The sequence below is a fragment of the Sinohyriopsis cumingii genome, chromosome 5 (genome assembly GCF_028554795.1).
Source record: "Sinohyriopsis cumingii isolate HCF-2022 chromosome 5, ASM2855479v2, whole genome shotgun sequence".
NCBI lineage: Eukaryota > Metazoa > Mollusca > Bivalvia > Unionida > Unionidae > Sinohyriopsis > Sinohyriopsis cumingii.
In genome coordinates, this window is record NC_142965.1 from 14,743,075 (window position 1) to 14,763,389 (window position 20,315).

Sequence of the window (20,315 nt, forward strand, 5' to 3'; positions counted from 1 at the left end):
ATCTAATAAGGCTGGAAAATCGCATTTAAAAACGGTCAAACGTCTTATACATGAGAGTTTCCTCGTCTAAAAATAGAGCTTAAGGCACTATTATGATCACGTGACAAAACAAAATTGTAATCTCCTGCGTCAACAGTGAAGGTATGAATGTTGATGGTTTTACATTGTCATGAGTTAAGAAAAATATGTGTACTGGTACCGCCAGTGTGTTGAAACTGTTTGATTACCTAGTAATAGTAGTCTCCTTTAAGTATAGGAGTTTTAGAGCAGTGGAAAACGTCTTTTGTTGTGTATTGGGATCAAGGGGGTCACCTCAAAGTTGTAACGATTGTAAGTTTACGTGGTAACACCTCTCTCTCTCTCTCTCTCTCTCTCTCTCGCAAAATCAGACATAGGTGGACAGGTTGTTACTCTTGATTCCCTTCAAAAAAAAAAGAATAAAGAGAATTATCACGGGATAGACAAAATAAACTTTATAAGAAAGAACCAAGTAAAGCCCACTAGGCTTCAAAGGAAATAACAGTGACAAATAGTAATATGGAGATTAAATTTGGTTCAGCCATTTTTCCCCCTTTCTGACATTAAATTCCAGGTCTGTCCGTTTACTTGTGCGGGGATGGGGAGGCCGAAATATTTTAACACCAAAAACTGCAAATGTACATCCTGTAGATAACATTTAAACATCTAGTTCTCATTTTGTGCAAAATTACTTATTTTATCTAGTCGTATTAGTTGAATAGAATTAAATAAGTTCACAGAGAAAAAATATTTGTTTGGAAAATAGAGCCAAGGACCCCTTCTCTCAGCCAAAATAATTGGTTTGTCCGTTAGCAGTCAGTATTTTTTTTGTATGTTTGTTTGTTTGTTGTTGTTGTTGTTGTTGTTTTGTTTTTTTTTTTGTTTTTTTTTTTGTTTTTTCTTTCTTTGTTTTGTTTTGGTTCATTTGTTTGTTGTTTCGTTCTTTCTTTGGTTATTTTTTGTTCTCTATGCATACAAGTATTGCAGAAAATGTAAAAGATGTTTTGTTTAAATTACCGTTATATATTTATTAAAATTTAAACGAGTTTCAACATGGCTGATGACAAAGGCGTCTTGTTGTAATGGAAACATATGAAACCACATTAACTAAAACATGTCACATTTGAACATTTCATGATAATTGGACAACATCAAAAGAAGCGGGTTTAAAGATGTAAAAATTATGTTTCTCACCTGACTGTCATTGTAACCAAGATACACACATTTGTCTGTAGATTGTGACATAATAAATATTTCATCCAATACTTTAATAAAAATGTTACCAGTGTATTTTGAGTGGAGATGTGAAAACACGTATTTTCTACCAGGTTGCTATGGGTTATTATATATTGGTTTTTTTTAATGAAGTTATGTTATGCAGCTCTGTATTTTGCACCTGAACTTGTTTAAGACCATAGGTTCGTAACGTCCTAACTATATATATATATATATATATATATATATATATATATATATATATATATATATAGATATATATAGTTTCCACGTTATGAGCCATGGTCAAGTTCTCAACTACAGTTGCACAACCCCGGATCTGTGCTCGACATATATCCAACTGTGTTTCGTCTTACATTTCAGAACCTATATATAGTTATAGGCTGGGGATCTAGACAGTTTCCAAGTGATGACTCAAGAGCAAACCTGATTCTCTGGACCTGTACTGTAAATCTGCCTGATTTCGTCTCATGTTCTTCAACCTATATATAGTTAGAAGGTGTGGTTCTCTATGGAACGCCTTACCTGTCTTAAGATGACAGTTGTTATTATATGACGTGGAAACCTCTTTATGACAAAGAGGCAAGTCCACAACATAAATGCCATGACCCTCGGTCTGTAGTGGATATGGAGGTATGTCGAGTTTTGTCTCATGTCCTTTAGACCCATATGTGGTTGATAAATGGGGATCTCAAGTTTCCACGCTGTGATGCAGGGAAATCATGCCCACAGACAGCATACATTGGCAAGACCAGAGAGGATAACCAACAAGCCCAATGCGTATGTCGTAACCATGGCATTGAAGATGACACAGGCCAACTTTCAGATTTCCACCTAAAATACTTTAACTATTTAGAATTTTGTAGAAAAAATAACCATTCATTTGAAATCACAGTGTATGTATAAAGAATACCCCAAATCATATTCCAAAGTTTGAAGACTGTCTCTAATGTTTTAGTAGATACACTACATTGCTAAAGGAGGGATAGACAGACGGACGGACGGGATAATATAATCCCAACTTTTCTATAGTAAAATTCACACGAGTTATGTAAGGGAATTTGTTGATATAAATTTAAAAACTAATTTTATTTTTCAAATTTAATCTTAATACAGTTATATAAAAAGTTTATTCAATTGTGATTTTTGTGTTATCTGCACATTAATTGTCATAACAAAATTTCCAGACGAAAATTATCGATCGCTATGGACTTCAACAGTGGCAGGTCGGCATTACACTGGGTCAGGAAGTTGATATTGGATTGAACTATTACTAATGCAGGGGAGAATCAAGGTACGATCGCGTGAACGAGAAGTCTCGCGCAGTTTCATTAAACTCCTGAATGGATGTTCAACAATGAATGGGATAGAGGAGTAATATACAATTAGTTTAATTCTTAGCTTATAAACATGGCATTTCTTCAAATTAATAATTTAGCATGATGTAAAATAAATCTGAATTGACAGCCGTGTTTCTACCATCTTTTACGTGTATGAAGGCACATATTTGTATGGGAAAAAATGGGTATTATGCACGAATTGAAACAAAAGATACGGCCAACCATACAGAAGATATATACGAAGTTACATAATTGTCTCCAGTTTATTGGACTTGTGTGCCTTTTTTACCATGCTTGTGTTTTCCGAGGCTTTGTTTATGAATGACGACATCGTCGCGTCTCTTTTTATGTAGTACAACTTTTCCCACCCGCAGGCGCGTTCCTTCTTCCGTCATCAATCAATCAATCAATCAATCCTCTCTGCGCTGTCTGATGCTTGAGGCGACAGCAAGGGAGCACCATTTTTGTCCGTCGGCTGCTGTTATGGGGGCGGTCTGCAGGGTGAGGCCTTTGGTCTTGAGTTCTCGCTCCACGGTTCGGCGCCAGGTCTCTTTGGGTCTGCCACGGTTCCTTTTCCCCGATGGAGTCCATCTCAGTGCCACCCTTGGTAGTGAGTCAGTGGGCATTCTGCAGACGTGGCCGAGCCATCTCCATGGACGAGTTGCAATGGTCTCAGCGATGGTGCTTGCGCCCGCTCTGTGCCGGAGTTCCTCGTTCGAGATCATGTTTGGCCAGAAGATCCTCATGATCCGTCGCAGGCACTTGGTCTGGAAGACTTCGAGCTTGCGTTCTATGTTAGCAGTGGTCTTCCAACACTCTGACCCGTACAAAAGGACGCTCAGCACGTTGCTCTTGAAGATACGGATCTTTGTGTGGGCGCTGTGGTTTGTTGTCCTCCAGATGGGCTTCAGCATTGCGAAGGCTTGGTTGGCCTTGCTGATTCTTGTGGTGACTTCCCTTGTGCAATCTCTATCCATGGCGACCTTGCTGCCCAGGTACGTGAATTCGTCTATTTCTTGCAGAGGCCGGTCGTTGTTGGTGATTGGGTCTCCCATTCTAGTGTTCTTCCTCAAGACTTGTGTCTTCCCTATGTTGACTCGAAGACCTATGGTGCTTGCTGTCTGTACCAACTGTTGTGTCTTCTGTTGGATATCCTGGTGTCTGCTTGCCAGCAACCCGATGTCGTCGGCATAATCCAGGTCATCCAGCATTGTGGTCAGCGTCCACTGTATTCCTTGCCTCCTGCCCTCTGTGGTGCGGCGCATGATCCAGTCAATGGCCTGTGAGAAGAGGATCGGCGAGAGAATGCATCCTTGCTTCACTCCGGTTTCCACCTTGAATGGTTCAGTGAGTAGGTTGTTGTGGATGACTCTGCACTCAAAGTTCTCATACAGGGGCCTGATCACGTTGACAAGTTTCTGGGGGATGCCATAGTGTCGTAGGATCTTCCACAGAGAGGCTCGGTGCAGGCTGTCGAAGGCCTTCCCAAAGTCCACAAAGACAACATAAAGGGATCCATTCCACTCATGGGACTGCTCAAGGATCTGTCTCAGAACGAAGATGTGGTCGATGCAGGATTTGCCCTTCCTGCCTGCCTGTTCCTGGCGTAGGATGCCGTCCACAGCTGTTGTGATGCGTTGGAGAATGATGCGACTGAAAATCTTACTGGAGATGGATAGTAAGGTGATTCCTCGCCAGTTGTTGCAGTTCCCCAGATCTCCTTTCTTGGGAAGTTTGACGATGATTCCTGTTTTCCAGTCATTCGGTGCTTCTTCACTATCCCATATCTTTTGGAGACTCTGGCAAAGAAGCTGCGGTGTATTTGTGTCTTCTGCCTTCAGCATCTCGGGGCATCCTGCATCATCGCCAGGTGCCTTCCCATTCTTCAGCTTGTGGATGGCCTGCTTGACCTCCTCAACAGTGATGTCGTCGCAGTTGATGTCAAGGTCCTTCTCTGCTTCAGGAATGTCAGCGAGTACTGGTGGGTCTGGGCGATTCAGTATGGACTCAAAGTGTTGCTTCCATCTTTTCAGCTTCTCCTCCTCCACTGTGACATAAGTTCCATCTTCATCTCTCACTGGAAGGTCGTGGTGCTGGCCGTAGTCGCCCTTCAGCTTCTTGGTGTTTTGGTACACCGTCGACATCGTCGCGTTTCTGTTTATGTAGTACAACTTTTCCCACCCGCAGGCGCGTTCCTTCTTCCGTCATAACGCGACCAAAACCGGTTTAAACGGGATCATATCATTTGCCTGACTGTGCCTAAAAATTTCGATGTGCGTTGTCAGTGAATTGGCTTTTAAGCATTTTTAGAGGAATTTATATAGAAATCGTCAATGGAATTTTGATGGACAATGCACGAAATAAAGTTAATAAACCCCATTTAAAGGTACGCGTAATCTCCAAAATGACACATATAGCTGCAAAATGTGACTTAGAGCGAGTACATGAGCTATGTGACTTGTAGTAACAGGGTCGACAAGGGAGGGGAGACAACACATTTTAATTTTATAAAAGAACAATTTTGTTTGAACGATAACTAGGAGAGACCCTGGTGTTTCTTACCCCAGGGCCCGTGATCGCTCTCTACGGCCCCGTGTACTAAGATGCACGTGGCTAAGATGGCTTGAACGATTCTGTTAAGAAATGGTTTTAAACGTTCTTTATGTGATATGATACCTGAAAAAGATAATAAATAAAGAATATAAACTAAATTAAATTCACAAGGTTGATGCCCTGGTGTTTGCAGTCCTTACAGTACGCTGTAACGAAATGACGAGTAAAGGGACCGAATTGTGGTTTAACAGTAATAGTTCTTTGAATCAAGCAATATGAATGGTATATGGTTATATAGATAATATGCACTGCATTCCATCAGTGCATTTAAAACCAAAATTATGAAAGTATATATTTCCATCTTCATTCTCCACGTTAATCTACTGCAAGCATCCACCGGACATGATGGTACCATCAAGACTCTAGAGCATGGTACCATCACGACTCTAGAGCATGGTACCATCACGACTCTAGAGCATGGTACCATCAATACTCTAGAGCATGGTACCATTAAGACTCTAGAACATGGTACTATCAAGACTCTAGAGCATGGTACTATCAAGACTCTAGAGCATGGTACCATCAAGACTCTAGAGCATGGTACCATCAAGACTCTAGAGCATGGTACTATCAAGACTCTAGAGCATGGTACCATCAAGACTCTATAGCATTAATAACTCAGAGTTTATATAATGATTTTGAGACGCCCCTAGTTCTCTCATCTCAGCTTTAAACCATTTTCCATATAGGCTGGAAGTGTCTATCTCCACTGTAGGTTTTGCCCAGTCTTCTATTTCTTCTTTCTCCGTCTTATTGATCAAAATAGCCCCGTATGTACAAGCAGATTTTCCGCAAAACACGTTTCTTCTTCTAGGATATGCGTTTCCGATAATCTGAATGTTTACATGCACTCACGAGCTTCTACGGTAACACCCGTAGTTGTTCGAAATTATTTCTGTTCGCTATTTACGGAACTCAAAATTGATGTCGCCGTTTTCTGAAATCTGGAAGCTTGACTTGGATTATCTATGCCGGTTCAAATTTTTGACGTGTACTTTGTGGAGAAGAAAGTTGTGTTTTTACAAGGACAACACTAATTTTGACTTTACTGGATTTTTTTATTTTTTGTATTTATAATAGTGCTCTTCTAAATCAACCAGGAGGAAAAACATTACCGTATTTGACCTCAAGATCTTACGGATCAATAGCAATAGCGTTTATACACTGAACGTAAGGACGGAAATCTCCGCCGCTGCGAGCGATTAATGTCCTTGTTTTGGATAATATACCAAGTCTGACCAACTTTGCGTACACTTATATATGTTACGGGACTAACAAAGTAGTTCCAAACACTTGACCCATTTACGTAATTTGGTGTGGTGACTTGTAACTCAAAACAAAATTCTTTGTCAAAAGAGAGTTAAAATGTGATTTTGACAAGCGTAAAATTGTCAATGATCAGTGGAGCATTTCCACTGTGTTATCTTCAGTTCTTGCACGTTGTCAAGCTCGTCGTTTCGGAGGTAAGCAATCCTTACGTGTCATCCTCATTCCCATAACATTTAAATCGGAAAAATCAGGTTTGAAAAATGAAACAGGAACTTATGGAGTAAGCAAAAGCATCTGCTTTTGTCATATGTTAAATTTACAATCTTATTCAATCCATTCGGACTACCTCGATTGTTTGCAATACGAGCTAGAAATCTAAATTGGAGTAGCAATTCGCAAAACGTAAAGTGTTCGGAATAATAAAATAACAACAACAAAAAAACACGAAACACACTGAAATCACTTCGGCAATTTTTTACGATTAAATTGAGCGTGGGATTGAGTGAAAAGCTGCGAATTCTAGAACTGACCGAAAAGTTGAGAATGTAGCCAACCCTCGCGGCAAACTGGTAGGTATAACCCTCCCCTCTCTCTCTCTGTCTCTGTCTCTCTCTCTCTCTCTCTCTCTCTCTCTCAGAATCAATCAACGCTTATGGTCTGTTCATTTGACAGCGCATAACTGTTGAAGGTGCTGAGCAGGTATGTTCACAGAGTTTAATTTTGTACTAGTTTATATGCAGTTTTCGATTTTGTATTTTGTACAAATCCCTGCTTATCATGCAAAAGACCGGGTATGTACTCCCTTTCAGGAGAGATGCGTAAAAACATTTTGCAACTGTGTTTTCAACGTGTGTGTGTGTGTATGTGTGTGTGTGTGTGTTGAAACTAATACATGTGCATCTTTTTATGGGGGGGAGGGTGCTTTTGCTTGGGGTTTTCTTTGGAGTGGGGGGGGGTCTTTTAGGGTTTCTTTTCACAGGCAGATATGAATTTTACGCAGGTACTCCTGTGTAGAGTCCATATGATGTCAGTCTAAGTTGCATTTATAAATTTCAACTTGTCTTATATACCATGATTTTTATTGGGATTACGTTCATTGGATCTTAACTAAGGGATCTTCGCAATGACTCTGCTTGCGATTCTTTAGGCATTTAATATTTACTTAAATCAGATATAAAGGTATACCAAAAACACGTGAAAGTGATGTCACATGAATTAATATGTCTGACTGGGCATACAGATATCTGAAAAATGTATTTGTAATTACTAGGGAATGAAATGTAGATCCTTTCTCCATCTCTTGAAAATAATACGTATTTCTGGAAAATGAAAATCCAACATCTGCAAGAATAGTCATGACTTAAATCGATTACTAGACACCTAGTTCAACTTTCTGTCACTTACTTTTATTTTAATTTATCTTTTTTTCTTCTATTTAACGGTCAAAGAAAATGAACTAACTATATCATTATGGTGAGTTAATACTTATTTTGGATATTAATATCACATCATGAGAAATAATGTTTATGCAAAGATTAATTGTAAATTCTTATGTCTTATATATTAGCGTGTAGATCCACCTGTACTTGTTAGATGTGTTATTCCCATATTAAATGCAACCACACGACAGCGGAAACTGGCAACATCATTCTTTACACTTTTGATCTATCGAAGATGAACACATGCGACAATTGAGACTGTTCACACTTTATTTGAAAATTATATGCAAAGAAATTCAGCTTATTATAAGACGGCGCAGATATTTCATCATTTGTTATTTTCTTTTCATTTTCTGCTTTCTCGTTTCTGTTGACGTTTGCGATCGAGATTGCGTTCTATTGTAAACAACATTAAAACAAGAAACAAATAAAATGAGTAAAATCACCTTCCTCTATCTTTCCTTAGTTGTAGATTCCCAATCCAATTATCCGAATCCTTTTCCTTACATGTCCTGATTTCGACATCAGCAACTCCATATATGCCCCAAGATTTGAATTCTCTAGGCACACTGCATAGGCACAGTTTATGAGAAACTGTACACACTTAGAACCATAATGGGTAAATAGACTTAATGTCAAAATCACTAATGACGTATCTAACGAAGTATGTAAATTTCTTTTAAGTTGGACAAAGAACTCTTTCAGATCATTGTATTTTGATTGATCGATTGAACTGGTTGAATCTATCTGGACCATTTCCTCTCCATATCATATCGTAAGGATAGCATGACAGTCTGGGACTGGCTGCATCCAGGGTTGCCATCTGCAATGATATAATACGGCAAATTGAGAATATCTACCTATTCTTTATAAACCGAAACTTTTGGTCAATCAGCTATAAATATAGAACTGTTATACATAGTAGTTAAAGCTCCGTTAAAAATCCAATCACACAAACACACACAGAAAACTTAGTTTGTTCTCTTGTAATATCAATGATTGTATTTTTGGACTCAAATATTCATTATTAAAATTGAAAGAAAATAGTGAAACAGAATTTCTTACGAAAAGTATTCTCGGCGGCATTACAGATCAACCTATTTTAAAGGTTGTCTGAGGACAGTATACAAGCAAATAAAAATTCATAAAGATTACATTTGATAGTAGCTATTACTGACTGTCTGTCTGATTTTCCTCACAAACACTATTATTGCTTTTCGGACTCTTGGTTGATAAGGGTTGCCGCGGAAGTTAGCAGAGCAACAGACACCTAATCTATGGGTCGCGGGTTGGAACCACGCCCAGGTCAGCCTGTGTCGCCTGCCTTTTCATATCGTTGGCAAAAGCATTAGCTCCTATTTCATCGGTATGATATAGCCCATGGTGGTGAAATCCTCTTTGACAAGTGTCATTTGTTTGTTTTAGGAACGGATATTACGGACAATATACATCTGCACTCATAATTTCCTTACTACGCACAAAAGCTTTAATTTAAAAAAAATACATACCCATGATCTTAGCGTCATTGTTTACAATCAATCCATGGGACAAATATTAAAACCAAAGCGATGTATATATTAAACATAAAGGCAGTAAAAACACACACACAAACACACACACACACACACAGACACAGATACATACATTTATACATACATGCATGCATGTATGCATGCACGCATACATACATACATACATACATACATACATACATACATACATACATACCTACATACGTGAGATATATTTAACGAGATTGTTTTGGACGAAGAACTATCAAAGCCGACATTAGCAAACTTTAAAAAAAAGTGATGGCTGTTTGATAATGGTTGTCATTTCTGTGGAAGGAACTATGGTGATTCAAACAAATAAAATGTCGACCATAATTAGAGTTGCCTTCTCGATCATATATGAAGACTTTTCTTACCTCCTCTTTGGTGAGTTCCCAGCCTGTCGATGCCCCCATGTTGTCCTCCAACTGTTTTACTGAGGTGGCACCTATGATTACTGAGGCCACAACTTCTTGTTGGAGCAACCACCTGATCGCCACTTGGGGAATAGATTTACCTAGAAACATGCAAAATATTAGTTCAGTATTTCATCGAATAAACTGCATCATTCGCCTGATGAAAAGATTGAATGGCATTGCTGTACACATCCATAAGTTGTAGCTAGCTGCAAACATTGTAACCACAGGGATAGTAAAGCAACCGATACTACTGAAATGTAATGGTGGTACCAAACAGTATGTAAACCCCGTACAATATTTGCAAATTACAGTGTTGATAAAACAAGGATGAATTTTATTCAAAGTCCAGTATATTTAATGTCAGCTTGATGTAGGTTTTTGAACGGTTAAATCAGTTTAGATAAAACATGTCGTGTTTAGAGTTGTAACAATATCACTGAATCATAGATCAAATCACATACTTTATGCATATGTGTGTTTTGAGCGATAACAGAATCATCCAATCATAGATCAGATTACATACTTCATGTATACATGTGTTTAAAGTGAGAACAAAAATCATCCATAGAAAGATTAGATTACATACTTCATGCATACATGTGTTTAGAGTGATATGAAAATCATCCAATCATAGATCAGATCACATATTTAATGCATTCAAGTGTTTAGGGTGATAAGAAAATCATCCAATCATAGATCAGATCACATACTTCATGCATATATGTGTTACATACGATTAAATTTTCTATATAATAAGTATAGTATATGCTGTTGATTATAATCTGTTCTCATATACGGAAACTTAGATTGATAACATAATTATTTAATCAGATACCGTATCCATTGATACTGGTCGTCATCAAACACACGTTTGGTCTTAAAGCCCCAATTAAAATGAAAATATCCACCGATCATCAACCCTATCAACTCATTAAAATTTGTATGTGTCAGTCATATTTTAAATAGACATCCTGATATATATATATATATATATATGCACACACTTAGTTCAAACACTGGTTTATTTGTTTCGATAAGCTTAACGAGGGGAAACGAGTTCGGTTCGTCAGGTTATCAGGTCAGTTACTTAATACTCTAGTGTGAACCTCGAATGGATGCATACCAATTCTAGTAAGCTTTCCTAAGGAACTCTTGTAATTCAGTTGTGCACCCAACGCAGAATTGCAAACGTCATTAGTAAGCATGCGATACATAAAAGCTGATAAATTACAGACGAATCATGACGGCTTATGCTTGACTGACACAAGTCAGCAAATTGTATTATCATCCAAATCCAAAATAGTGTATGTATATGTGTATAGTTTTTTTTATATAGTTTTGGGGGGCGCGTAAGAATGTTAATGATAATTACCATGCGAGGTAGCTATTTTGCCCATTTTGTCTATAAGATCCCAGTAGGCATCGTTTGCAGCGTAGTCATCCCAGGAAAGACCACCTTGTTTGGCTCGTTTATCATCATCGTTGTAAAATCCAATCCTGCTCTGTGTTTTGTCCGGCTTTGTCCCACGCTTAAACTTTCCCGTCAAGTATCCGCTGAAATGAAGAAAATGACATGGTGTTTAAAGACATCGTGCATAATTAAGAGTATAAGAATTTAAAGGTAAGGATATTCTACAACTCCTACCTCTTAAGGGGACTCCATGGCAAGACTCCAAGTCCTTCATTCTTGCATACCATGAACTCCTCCCATTCGGATTGCCTACACAGAAGACTGTACTGTTGCTGTAACAAGAACAGTTTAAACATTGTAAACACATTAAATCAGTCCTCATAAATTGGGGATTTATTATGATATAAAATAATATAAATAATTCACGGACTTTTTTGAGTAATATTCCTTAATCTGGTGGAGCCTTTCAAACACTTTCTTACTCTGTCAGCAATCGCTTGTACACAGCAAAATGTTAGTATCCCTTTATGGAATTATAAAGAGATAAAACAATACACATAAATCCAAGCTCTAAGCTCGTCTCGGTCCTCAAAATGGTCCAAATTGCAGTTGAGTCCCAAACACTCAATCCAGTGTTAAGTTTCTACCTCCAAAAATGTAGGAAGAGTTGCTTGACACTCTGTGCGCAGGCGTACAGGCTAATGCAGGCTGACTCGCGTAACATTTAAACACTGGGACAAAAAGCAGCTTAGCTAAAGTTTAAAATGTATACATTTTTTGAGGATTTACCTGTGGATTGTAAAAACTGTATCCAACCACATTTTATATATATCTCTAAAAGTGCGGTATCTTTACTTGAATATATACCTGTAAGCTGATTGGTCGATTCAGTCCATTCGATTCTGAAAAATCGACAATTTTCTGCAATTGCCAGCCACACACGTTACTGAAACCATAGTAACGGATTTTCCCACAACGAATAAGGTCATCAAATGTCCTGAGAGTCTCAGCTATAGGTGTGCCGTTATCCCAAGCATGAGCCTGCGAGTGAATATAAAATAATAGTATTCTTAGAGCCTGTGTGTGAAAATAAAATATTTATTATATCCTTACAGCCTGTTTGTGAATATTAAATATATATATTATCCTTACAGCCTACGTGTCAATATAGAATATATATTATCCTTACAGTTTGTTTGATTCAAAAACTCTGATCCTTCTTTTCCACAATGAGGAGGGCAAATCCTGTCAGCTTAAATAAGAGGTTAGTGTGTCCCTTTCGCACAGAAAAAGAAACCAGTGTTAATTGATTCATCCTTTTCTCGTTTTCACTGTACTGGTGATAAATTATAGATTGGAAATTATTTTCTGTAAAGCATACAAAACCGTGTATTGCCGCTAAGCTTCCGTATAATTTTTATCGCATGCACTTCGTCAAATTTTAACGTTCCCTGTCAATCACTGAGGCTAATCAATAACTGAACTATTTTGCTTCTATCTTTGCAATTTTCTCTATATTTCAATATTAATTATTATTATTTAAAAAAAAAAATATATTTATAACTTTGAAATCAATATAGTCGTAATAAATAGCCTATTTCCTGCAGATTTCTTAAAACCTCGAACAATCTGGATAGACAAATTGTGTTATTTTGAAACAGTTTTTTATTTCTAATCTGAATTTTAAAAAAAGTTAATGTAAACTGTGGACCCCAAAAAATCATATTTAATGGTCGATCTGTGGAAATGTATCGGTTTCGAAGATTAAACTGGGATTGGAAATGTCGTATAGACTATATAGTGTTTGCTTTTAAAGATACGGCAGCTGCTGTCGTTTAATTAGCGGAGAAAGGTAAACAAAAACAAGTGAACTTTTTTGGCAGACAATAAGTCAAAAGATGTGGACTTTCTGCGAAGTTTTCAGAGTCCACTATATGTTGATATATGCGTCGACAAAGAGATATCGTCCTCAAAGTTGTGTGGTGTACGTACGGGAATATATTTGTACAGTGCCTCTAATTCGAATACCTGAAGTAAACTACCTATTATAAATCTGTCGTCAGTGTAGTCATATTAGAACTAATACAATCTCCGCTGTAAAACTGAGTTTAGCATTTTAAAGAAATTGAAAATAGATCCAACTTTAAGACAAAGTTACTTCACTTATAACTTGATTTTGAGAACAATGATGGATCGACCCAAAAAGAAACATGCCTGCATAAGGTCAATGTAATTTGTTTTGAGTCTAGCCAGACTTTCTTCCACACTTTGCACAATATGCCGTCTACTCAGTCCGCCTTTATTAATATCATTGGGATCAACCTGGAATCGACACTTGGTGGCCACAACAAACTTGTCACGCTTTTGTCTAAAAATAAACAAAATTAAACATGCAGTAAGTAATATGTTACAGTGATTGCTTGTTGATTCCTTATCTATGCTTCTTCTCAGTCGTGCAGCTATAATTCATTCCAGAAAAGTGTGACTCCATCAAAATGAAGCTGAAGTTTCTTTACAAATGGTTCAAGAGTTTCAAAATCTGTATCAAGTTGGACGATACTTGAACAACAGATGTTGATATGTCTCTTTACGATCTGTAAGAAATTTTTCTAAGCGCATAAATTTGAAAATCTTTTGAGAACTGTACTAATGTGATATGCCCTGGAACTATTTATTAAAGAAGTTATGGAAAAGATCGTGCAACATTGTATTACTGAAATCGATCCGCTTCATATCCTGACAATGTGTGTGCAACATTGTGTTACTGAAATCAGTCCGCTTCATATCCTGACAATGTGTGTGCAACATTGTATTACTGAAATCGATCCGCTTCATATCCTGACAATGCGTATACACCTGCCCCTTTATACAAAATGAATTATAAACCTATAAAAGAAAACCTAATTATTTGAAAACAAACTTCCCGCTAAAATGTACGAACTGATCAACAAAAAATACGAGTTTGCATTTATTAATTCTAATTTAGAGTTGCCTTCATTCCAAATTATATCGTTTCTAGTCCATGTTGATGCGTAAAATGAAATACGATGAACACGACAAAGTCAAAGGAAACATTGAATGGTCAAAAACATATAATAAGTAGATATCAGTCATTTCGAGACTCCATTCTATCGAAACTGCAGTTAGGAAGGCTTTTTCATGGACGCTTATAACAAACAAAGATATTGACTATTTTATCAAGAAAAATAATCAAGTAGGTGATAGCGTACTTTTGAAGCCAATTTCCCACAATTTCCTCTGACTTTCCTCCAGCATAAATGTTTGCCGTGTCCAGAAAATTTCCACCCAGCTCCGCATATCTGTCCATGACCTTGAGAGCCTTCGCCTCGTCTAACTGTGTCTTGGATTCAAACACCTGAAGTTATATATGAAAATTTAACATTATAAATGTGAAAACTATCACCTTTAGGTTTGTTAGCTCTGTCCGTTTTGAGTGTATTATTTATCAACCAGATTATCCAATGTCATCTGGTAAAATTGGTGCCAGACATTTAAAAAATAAAACCTAAATATACATCTAAATAGGAATGTAGGCAAAACTATGTTATTAATAAATGTCCGTCAGAATCATTTTAGGTTAATCTCTCTCTCTCTCTCTCTCTCTCTCTCTCAAAAGAAAAGAAGTACTAGGCCGATACCGAAGAACCATAAGAACACATCATTTTATGCAACTATTATACACCGTTTTTGTCTTTTTTCGTACGTTAATATAAAGAAATCAAATATAAATTAAAATATATAAAATGGCCAGTCCTAACACAAACGCGATATAGCATGAATAAAACAATATACCATAACGCCAACATAACATTAGATTTGGCCGAAATTTAGAGAGTATGCTATAGAAACCAGCCGCAAGACCTAGAGGTGTTGTTGTTGTTGTTGTAGGGTTTAACGCCATTTTTCAATACAGGATAGGATATACATGGCGGAAAGTATTAATGGTGGAGGAAGAACCCGGGAAATCCCCGGAAAGAACCACCGACCCTCGAGAAGCTACTGGCAAGCTTTCTCACATACCCACATTAGCCGAATCCGACACTCGAACCCACGCATACAGGGGTACCTAGAGGTGTAATCCAGTACAATCTGGATTGAATGTCGCGCGCCATTATGTCACAATGAAAGCTGAGCATAATGATAAACAAATTTGTTCTGCCCTACATTGCTACAATTAGACGCAACATAATCCTTTCTTAACCCATTCTAGTACCTGGCCACCTTTTGTAAAGATTTTCTTGCACTATTTTGTAATGTTTTAAGTCCTTATTTTAATTCGATTTGGAGACATTATACCCGTGAAGGGAAATTACATTAATGATAACGTGTCTATTCTCTTCTTTGAATAGCTCTTGAATTAAAACGTTTAGGAACTTAAGCGTCGACCCTAAACACTGAACTATGAACTGCCAAGTTACAGGTGTTTGGATTACAGTTGATTTACGTGTTTTAATTACGACTGACCAAACATTTGTCTAAGTTCTATGCTACTGAAGCGTCACAATGCTGTTTTTTGTTTGCAAATATCCGTATAATTTGTTTACTTATCTGAGCGAAGTCAAATGATCTATACTCTGCAATAGGGGTAAAAAAATAGAGGAGATTTGCTTGAAACGAGATAACAATGAAGCCAAGAGTGAAACATTCTTGTGTTTTTCACCAACAACATGAAATATATCCGTTATTCACTCGTTGAAAGCAACTATTCTTTTTGTTTATGTTCAAATTTATTGGCTAGCAAGATATATCGTATAACAGGATGAAGTAGCCGATTTCTTACTGGATCCCGCGTGATGTCCACTTTTTACCGTTTATGTTCTGCTAAGTTTTGTCATTAATCATACAGAACATATAGTTTCATGATGATTCTCCTTCCCAATTCAAACAAAAACAGCACTTTAAGAAATGCAATCCTTTGCTCTTGCTGGATTTGAATTCAAGTCGTTTATATCGGGAGGCGGCAATTTCAACACTCCACCATGTAAGCGTCTATAAATAGCTATCTTGTTATCAAAGCGGCGGAGAAATTATTTATCGTAATCCACTCCTGTGAATTATCACATCTATTTTTCTAGGAAAATCCAGTAATTCGCGGCCTATCATAAAATAAAGACAATACAAAATAGCCATTTTCGGTAACCTCATTATCTGCTCTTTGTTTCCGAACTCTTTAATGTATGGAGGTTGCGCTAGAAGTATTTCCGGTAGGTATTATCGCTGGTCGAAATTCACTGATTGCAATACAGAATGAAGTTATTGAAATTGTATTTTATTTCCACTGCGTACAATTTTTCCATGTCAAACGGAATTCAGAAAAATAAAAGTATTTCTTATTTTTGCTCAGGAGTTGCTCTTTCCTATTTGCATTTTATTGTTTTACGGTGGGTCGTAATCACAAGGTCCCTGGAGGTCCCTTTTTTCCCTTCCCAGTATATTTTATAGCATATACTTCCCTCCTCAGACACTAGGTCTTGCAGCTGGTTTCTATAGCATACTCCTTAAATTTCGGCCAAATCTAATGTTATTGGTGTGTTATGCTATACTGTTTTATTCATGCTATATCGTGTTTGTGTTAAGACGCCATTTTTTTATATTTAATTTATATTTGATTTTTTATATATTAACGTACGATGAAAAGAAAAATGGTATATAATAGTTGCATAAAATTATGAATTATGTGTTGTTATAGTTCTTCGGTCTCGGCCAAGTATTTCTTTTCTTTCGATCAATCGAGAGAGAGAGAGAGAGAGATTTTCGTTATTGTGTCGCTGTATACATACGTATTTACCCAGTCCTTTCCCCATATTAATTGTATGCTGTGAGATGGTTTAGAAATCACTCAGATATACACCATGGTTAACATAACTAAATACAAAACACGTGACAAAGACAGATTTATTAGAGACGCGATCAGTCATATTCTTGACCTACCGTAGTAAATACCTAATACGAGAGGGAGATAACCAGGTTACCGAAAGCGCCCCATATACTCACATTATACTAAAGCGTGTGTGTGTGTGTGTGTGTGTGTGTGTGTGTGTGATTTGGATTTTTAACATAACTTTAACACATTTTCAGTTATATTGCTACGATGTCTGCAGAGTGGCAGCTTATAGTAATGTCTAGCACTGGGGCATCATCCCGCAGACGTGTAGCATGATATCCCACCCAGTCACATTATCCTAACACCAGGTCGACCGTCCTGACACTAACCTCTTAATGCTGAGCGCCAAGCGAGGCATCTGTTAGTACCATTTGTATAACTCTTTGGTATGATTCGACCGGGGATCAAACCCACGACCTCCCACATCCGAGGCGGACGTTCTAACCACTAGGCCACCGGAGAGGTAAAGCTGTTGCGTAAACTTTCACATGCACATTCTTTGGATAAATCAATGAAATGCATTTGCCACCGTTGGATACACAATGTACGACCATTTTCGGAACATGTGCTTGGATAATGAAGATGCCTATTTTATATTCAACAAAAGAACTGAGTCAAGACTGTAACATTTGCAAGTGTCAACCTTAGTTAACTGGCACATATGTACCGCCCATCGTCTTAATCCACAAGGTACATTTAGGGATAATTAGGAATTAAAATAATTAACTGTTACAGAAAAACGATTTCTTCCACATATTCGTTTTGGAGGAACCAACAAAATGAATTGTTAAAAGACAAATATTCCTTCCATAGATTCATGTTGTCGAGATCACCAGAAAGTTTTAGCAATTAAAGAAAACGATTCCTTCCAATGAGTCCCCGGCCGAGTCATACCAAAGACTTACAAAAATGGTACTAACAGCTGCCTCGCTTGGCGCTCAGCATTAAGAGGTTAGTGTTAGGACTGGTCGGCCTGGTGTCAGGATACTGTGACTGGGTGGGACATCATGCTACATGTCTGCGGCATGATGCCCCAGTGCTAGACATCACTATAAACTGCCACATTGCAGACATCGTAGCGATATGACTGAAAAATTGTTAAAGCTAAGTTAAAAATCCAAATCACAAACACATTTCAATGAGTCAGATTTGTTGGGATCAAAACAATGAGTCGTTAAAGACAAACGATTCCAAAGACTCTATTTGTCGGGATCAAACTATCTCATACATTCTGTTTTAAAAACATCATTTACGTTAAAGAAGGTGTATAAGGAAATTGATAAGAAAGAAAGGACATGTGCCAAGACTACTCATGCAGATAGATAGATAGATAGATAGATAGATAGATAATGAAGTTGGAGAAAGAAATCTATACAACCACCCTTCAAATTCGTTAAACCATTATTAAAAACCTCTTTGTATGAAATAATGGGCTTCTCCGTAGAAATATCTTGAGTTCATAGTTTTAGTTCTGCATCCTTAACACAGTTCTGCAACTTCGTTTGTTCTCACCATGTCTTACCCTTTTGACGTACAAAATATACCTGAACAGTGTATCTAGTAAGGCTGATTTTATGTATATACGGAAAGAAACTAATGGCCCAGTACTCCTCGTAATTTTCTAAATTTCGAGTTTAATGCACTTTTGAATCAATAACACTTTTATGACTGAAAGAAATATCAATCAGAAGAAAAATCTCCTACGTAATTATAACGACCACTTCAAGCTTTGTACACTTAAGACGGATTTGCTCTATACTTGTTTTGTGTTCAAGAATGAAGCTTTAACAAATTTCTCAAGTTTCGTCATCAAGATCAGATGGTTTTAATATTCTCCTTAATTCTTTGTGAGTGCTAATTCAATTTAGACTTGACATTAAACTTTTTGATTAGATTAAATTGAAGTCATTACATCTTTTAGAGCAATTATGTTTTTATGAGGAGAAAAAGTAGTGAATTACCTTAAAGTTTTTAATGAAATCATTTTTGTGGGATGAATATAGTCCCAGTGTCAGCATTTACAGGTCAACGACTTAATGTTATGGCATTCATTATCTACATAGAATTTCCAATGTTGTAAGCAGCATAATAAGCATGAAAATGTGATACCTAAATTCGAGGAGAATGTTCTGAGAACTTTAATGAAACCACTGTTTGAAACTAGCTTTGTGTTTAGACCTTTTAAGTGCCCATTCGTTTCCGGTTTAATCCTTGAAATTGACACGAGCAGGTTAATTATGGCACAGGTATGATATAGTAATATTTTCTTTTACTTGGTGCTTTTTCCGAACAAAGATATTCATTAGTTTCCTTTTCAAGCGCACTCTATTTGATTCTTGCAATTGTGATATTAATAAATGGTTTCATTTTTAATTATTATTTTGTAAATTACTGGTTATACTTACGGGGTAAGATCCTTTCAGGATTCCAAATGTCATGGTTCCGAGGCAAATGTTGGAAACTTTCATTCCTGATGCGCCTAGATAATTGTAGGAGATATTGCCATTTGATGCCATTTTTGCCGTTTAAAGAATCGTATTCTGTTGATTTACGAGTATCAAGTAATGGTTCCACGCCTGGATATTCTATGTGAATAAGCAAGCTGGTAGTATGGTACAATCAAACACGTGTGCTCGACACATCTGTTTTGGGGGGTATTTATATGTAGCCTGGAACGGGCATGAGTGGATATAGTATCATGATCCGTTGCTAGTGACAACAAAAAAAAAAAACAAAACATGTTCTGAATTAAGACAGACACTGGAAAATTTACGTCAAAACTAAGCCAGAGAAACCCAGTGAGGTTTCCTCATATGCAAACCAAATCAACCTACAACACATAATATATTTACCTTAAACTACACCGCAAGGATCGTCTTTCGGGGTGAAAAATTGGTCAAGGTGTACTTTAGAACACTTTGCACTAAAAATGTATCAAGACTATTTTTCAGTACATCAAGGATATTTTCAAGAACATCGATAAAGGTACTCTTTCAGTACATGTTCTGAAAAGCGTTAAGTCTATTATTAAAAACATCAATAAAGGTAATCTTTCAGTACATGTTCTGATAAAAATTAAGTCTATTGTTAAAAACATCAGTACAGGTAATCTTTC

At 37.1% G+C, this 20,315-nt stretch overlaps 1 protein-coding gene across 1 annotated transcript; it reads right to left on the reverse strand.

Annotated features, from left to right (window-relative positions):
• Positions 1-8,167: 8,167 nt before the first annotated feature.
• LOC149798679 (uncharacterized) lies at positions 8,168-19,841 on the reverse strand. Its single transcript, XM_089956965.1, has 8 exons — positions 19,606-19,841; positions 14,526-14,671; positions 13,510-13,663; positions 12,163-12,336; positions 11,530-11,627; positions 11,257-11,438; positions 9,843-9,982; positions 8,168-8,738 (listed from the first exon to the last, which is right to left on the reverse strand). Exons 1-8 carry the CDS (start codon positions 19,714-19,716, stop codon positions 8,622-8,624), a joined length of 1,122 nt encoding a protein of 373 aa, XP_089813091.1. The 5' UTR covers positions 19,717-19,841; the 3' UTR covers positions 8,168-8,621.
• Positions 19,842-20,315: the final 474 nt, after the last annotated feature.

Excerpts from the sequence above, each read along its gene's own strand:
- LOC149798679 (XM_089956965.1), bottom strand. The coding sequence starts at position 19,716 with ATGGCATCAAATGGCAATATCTCCTACAATTATCTAGGCGCATCAGGA. Across the intron at positions 11,628-12,162 it reads ATCGACCAATCAGCTTACAG|CAACAGTACAGTCTTCTGTG; the intron begins GTATATATTCAA and ends TTCTTGTTACAG. Across the intron at positions 11,439-11,529 it reads CCATGGAGTCCCCTTAAGAG|CGGATACTTGACGGGAAAGT; the intron begins GTAGGAGTTGTA and ends TCTTCATTTCAG.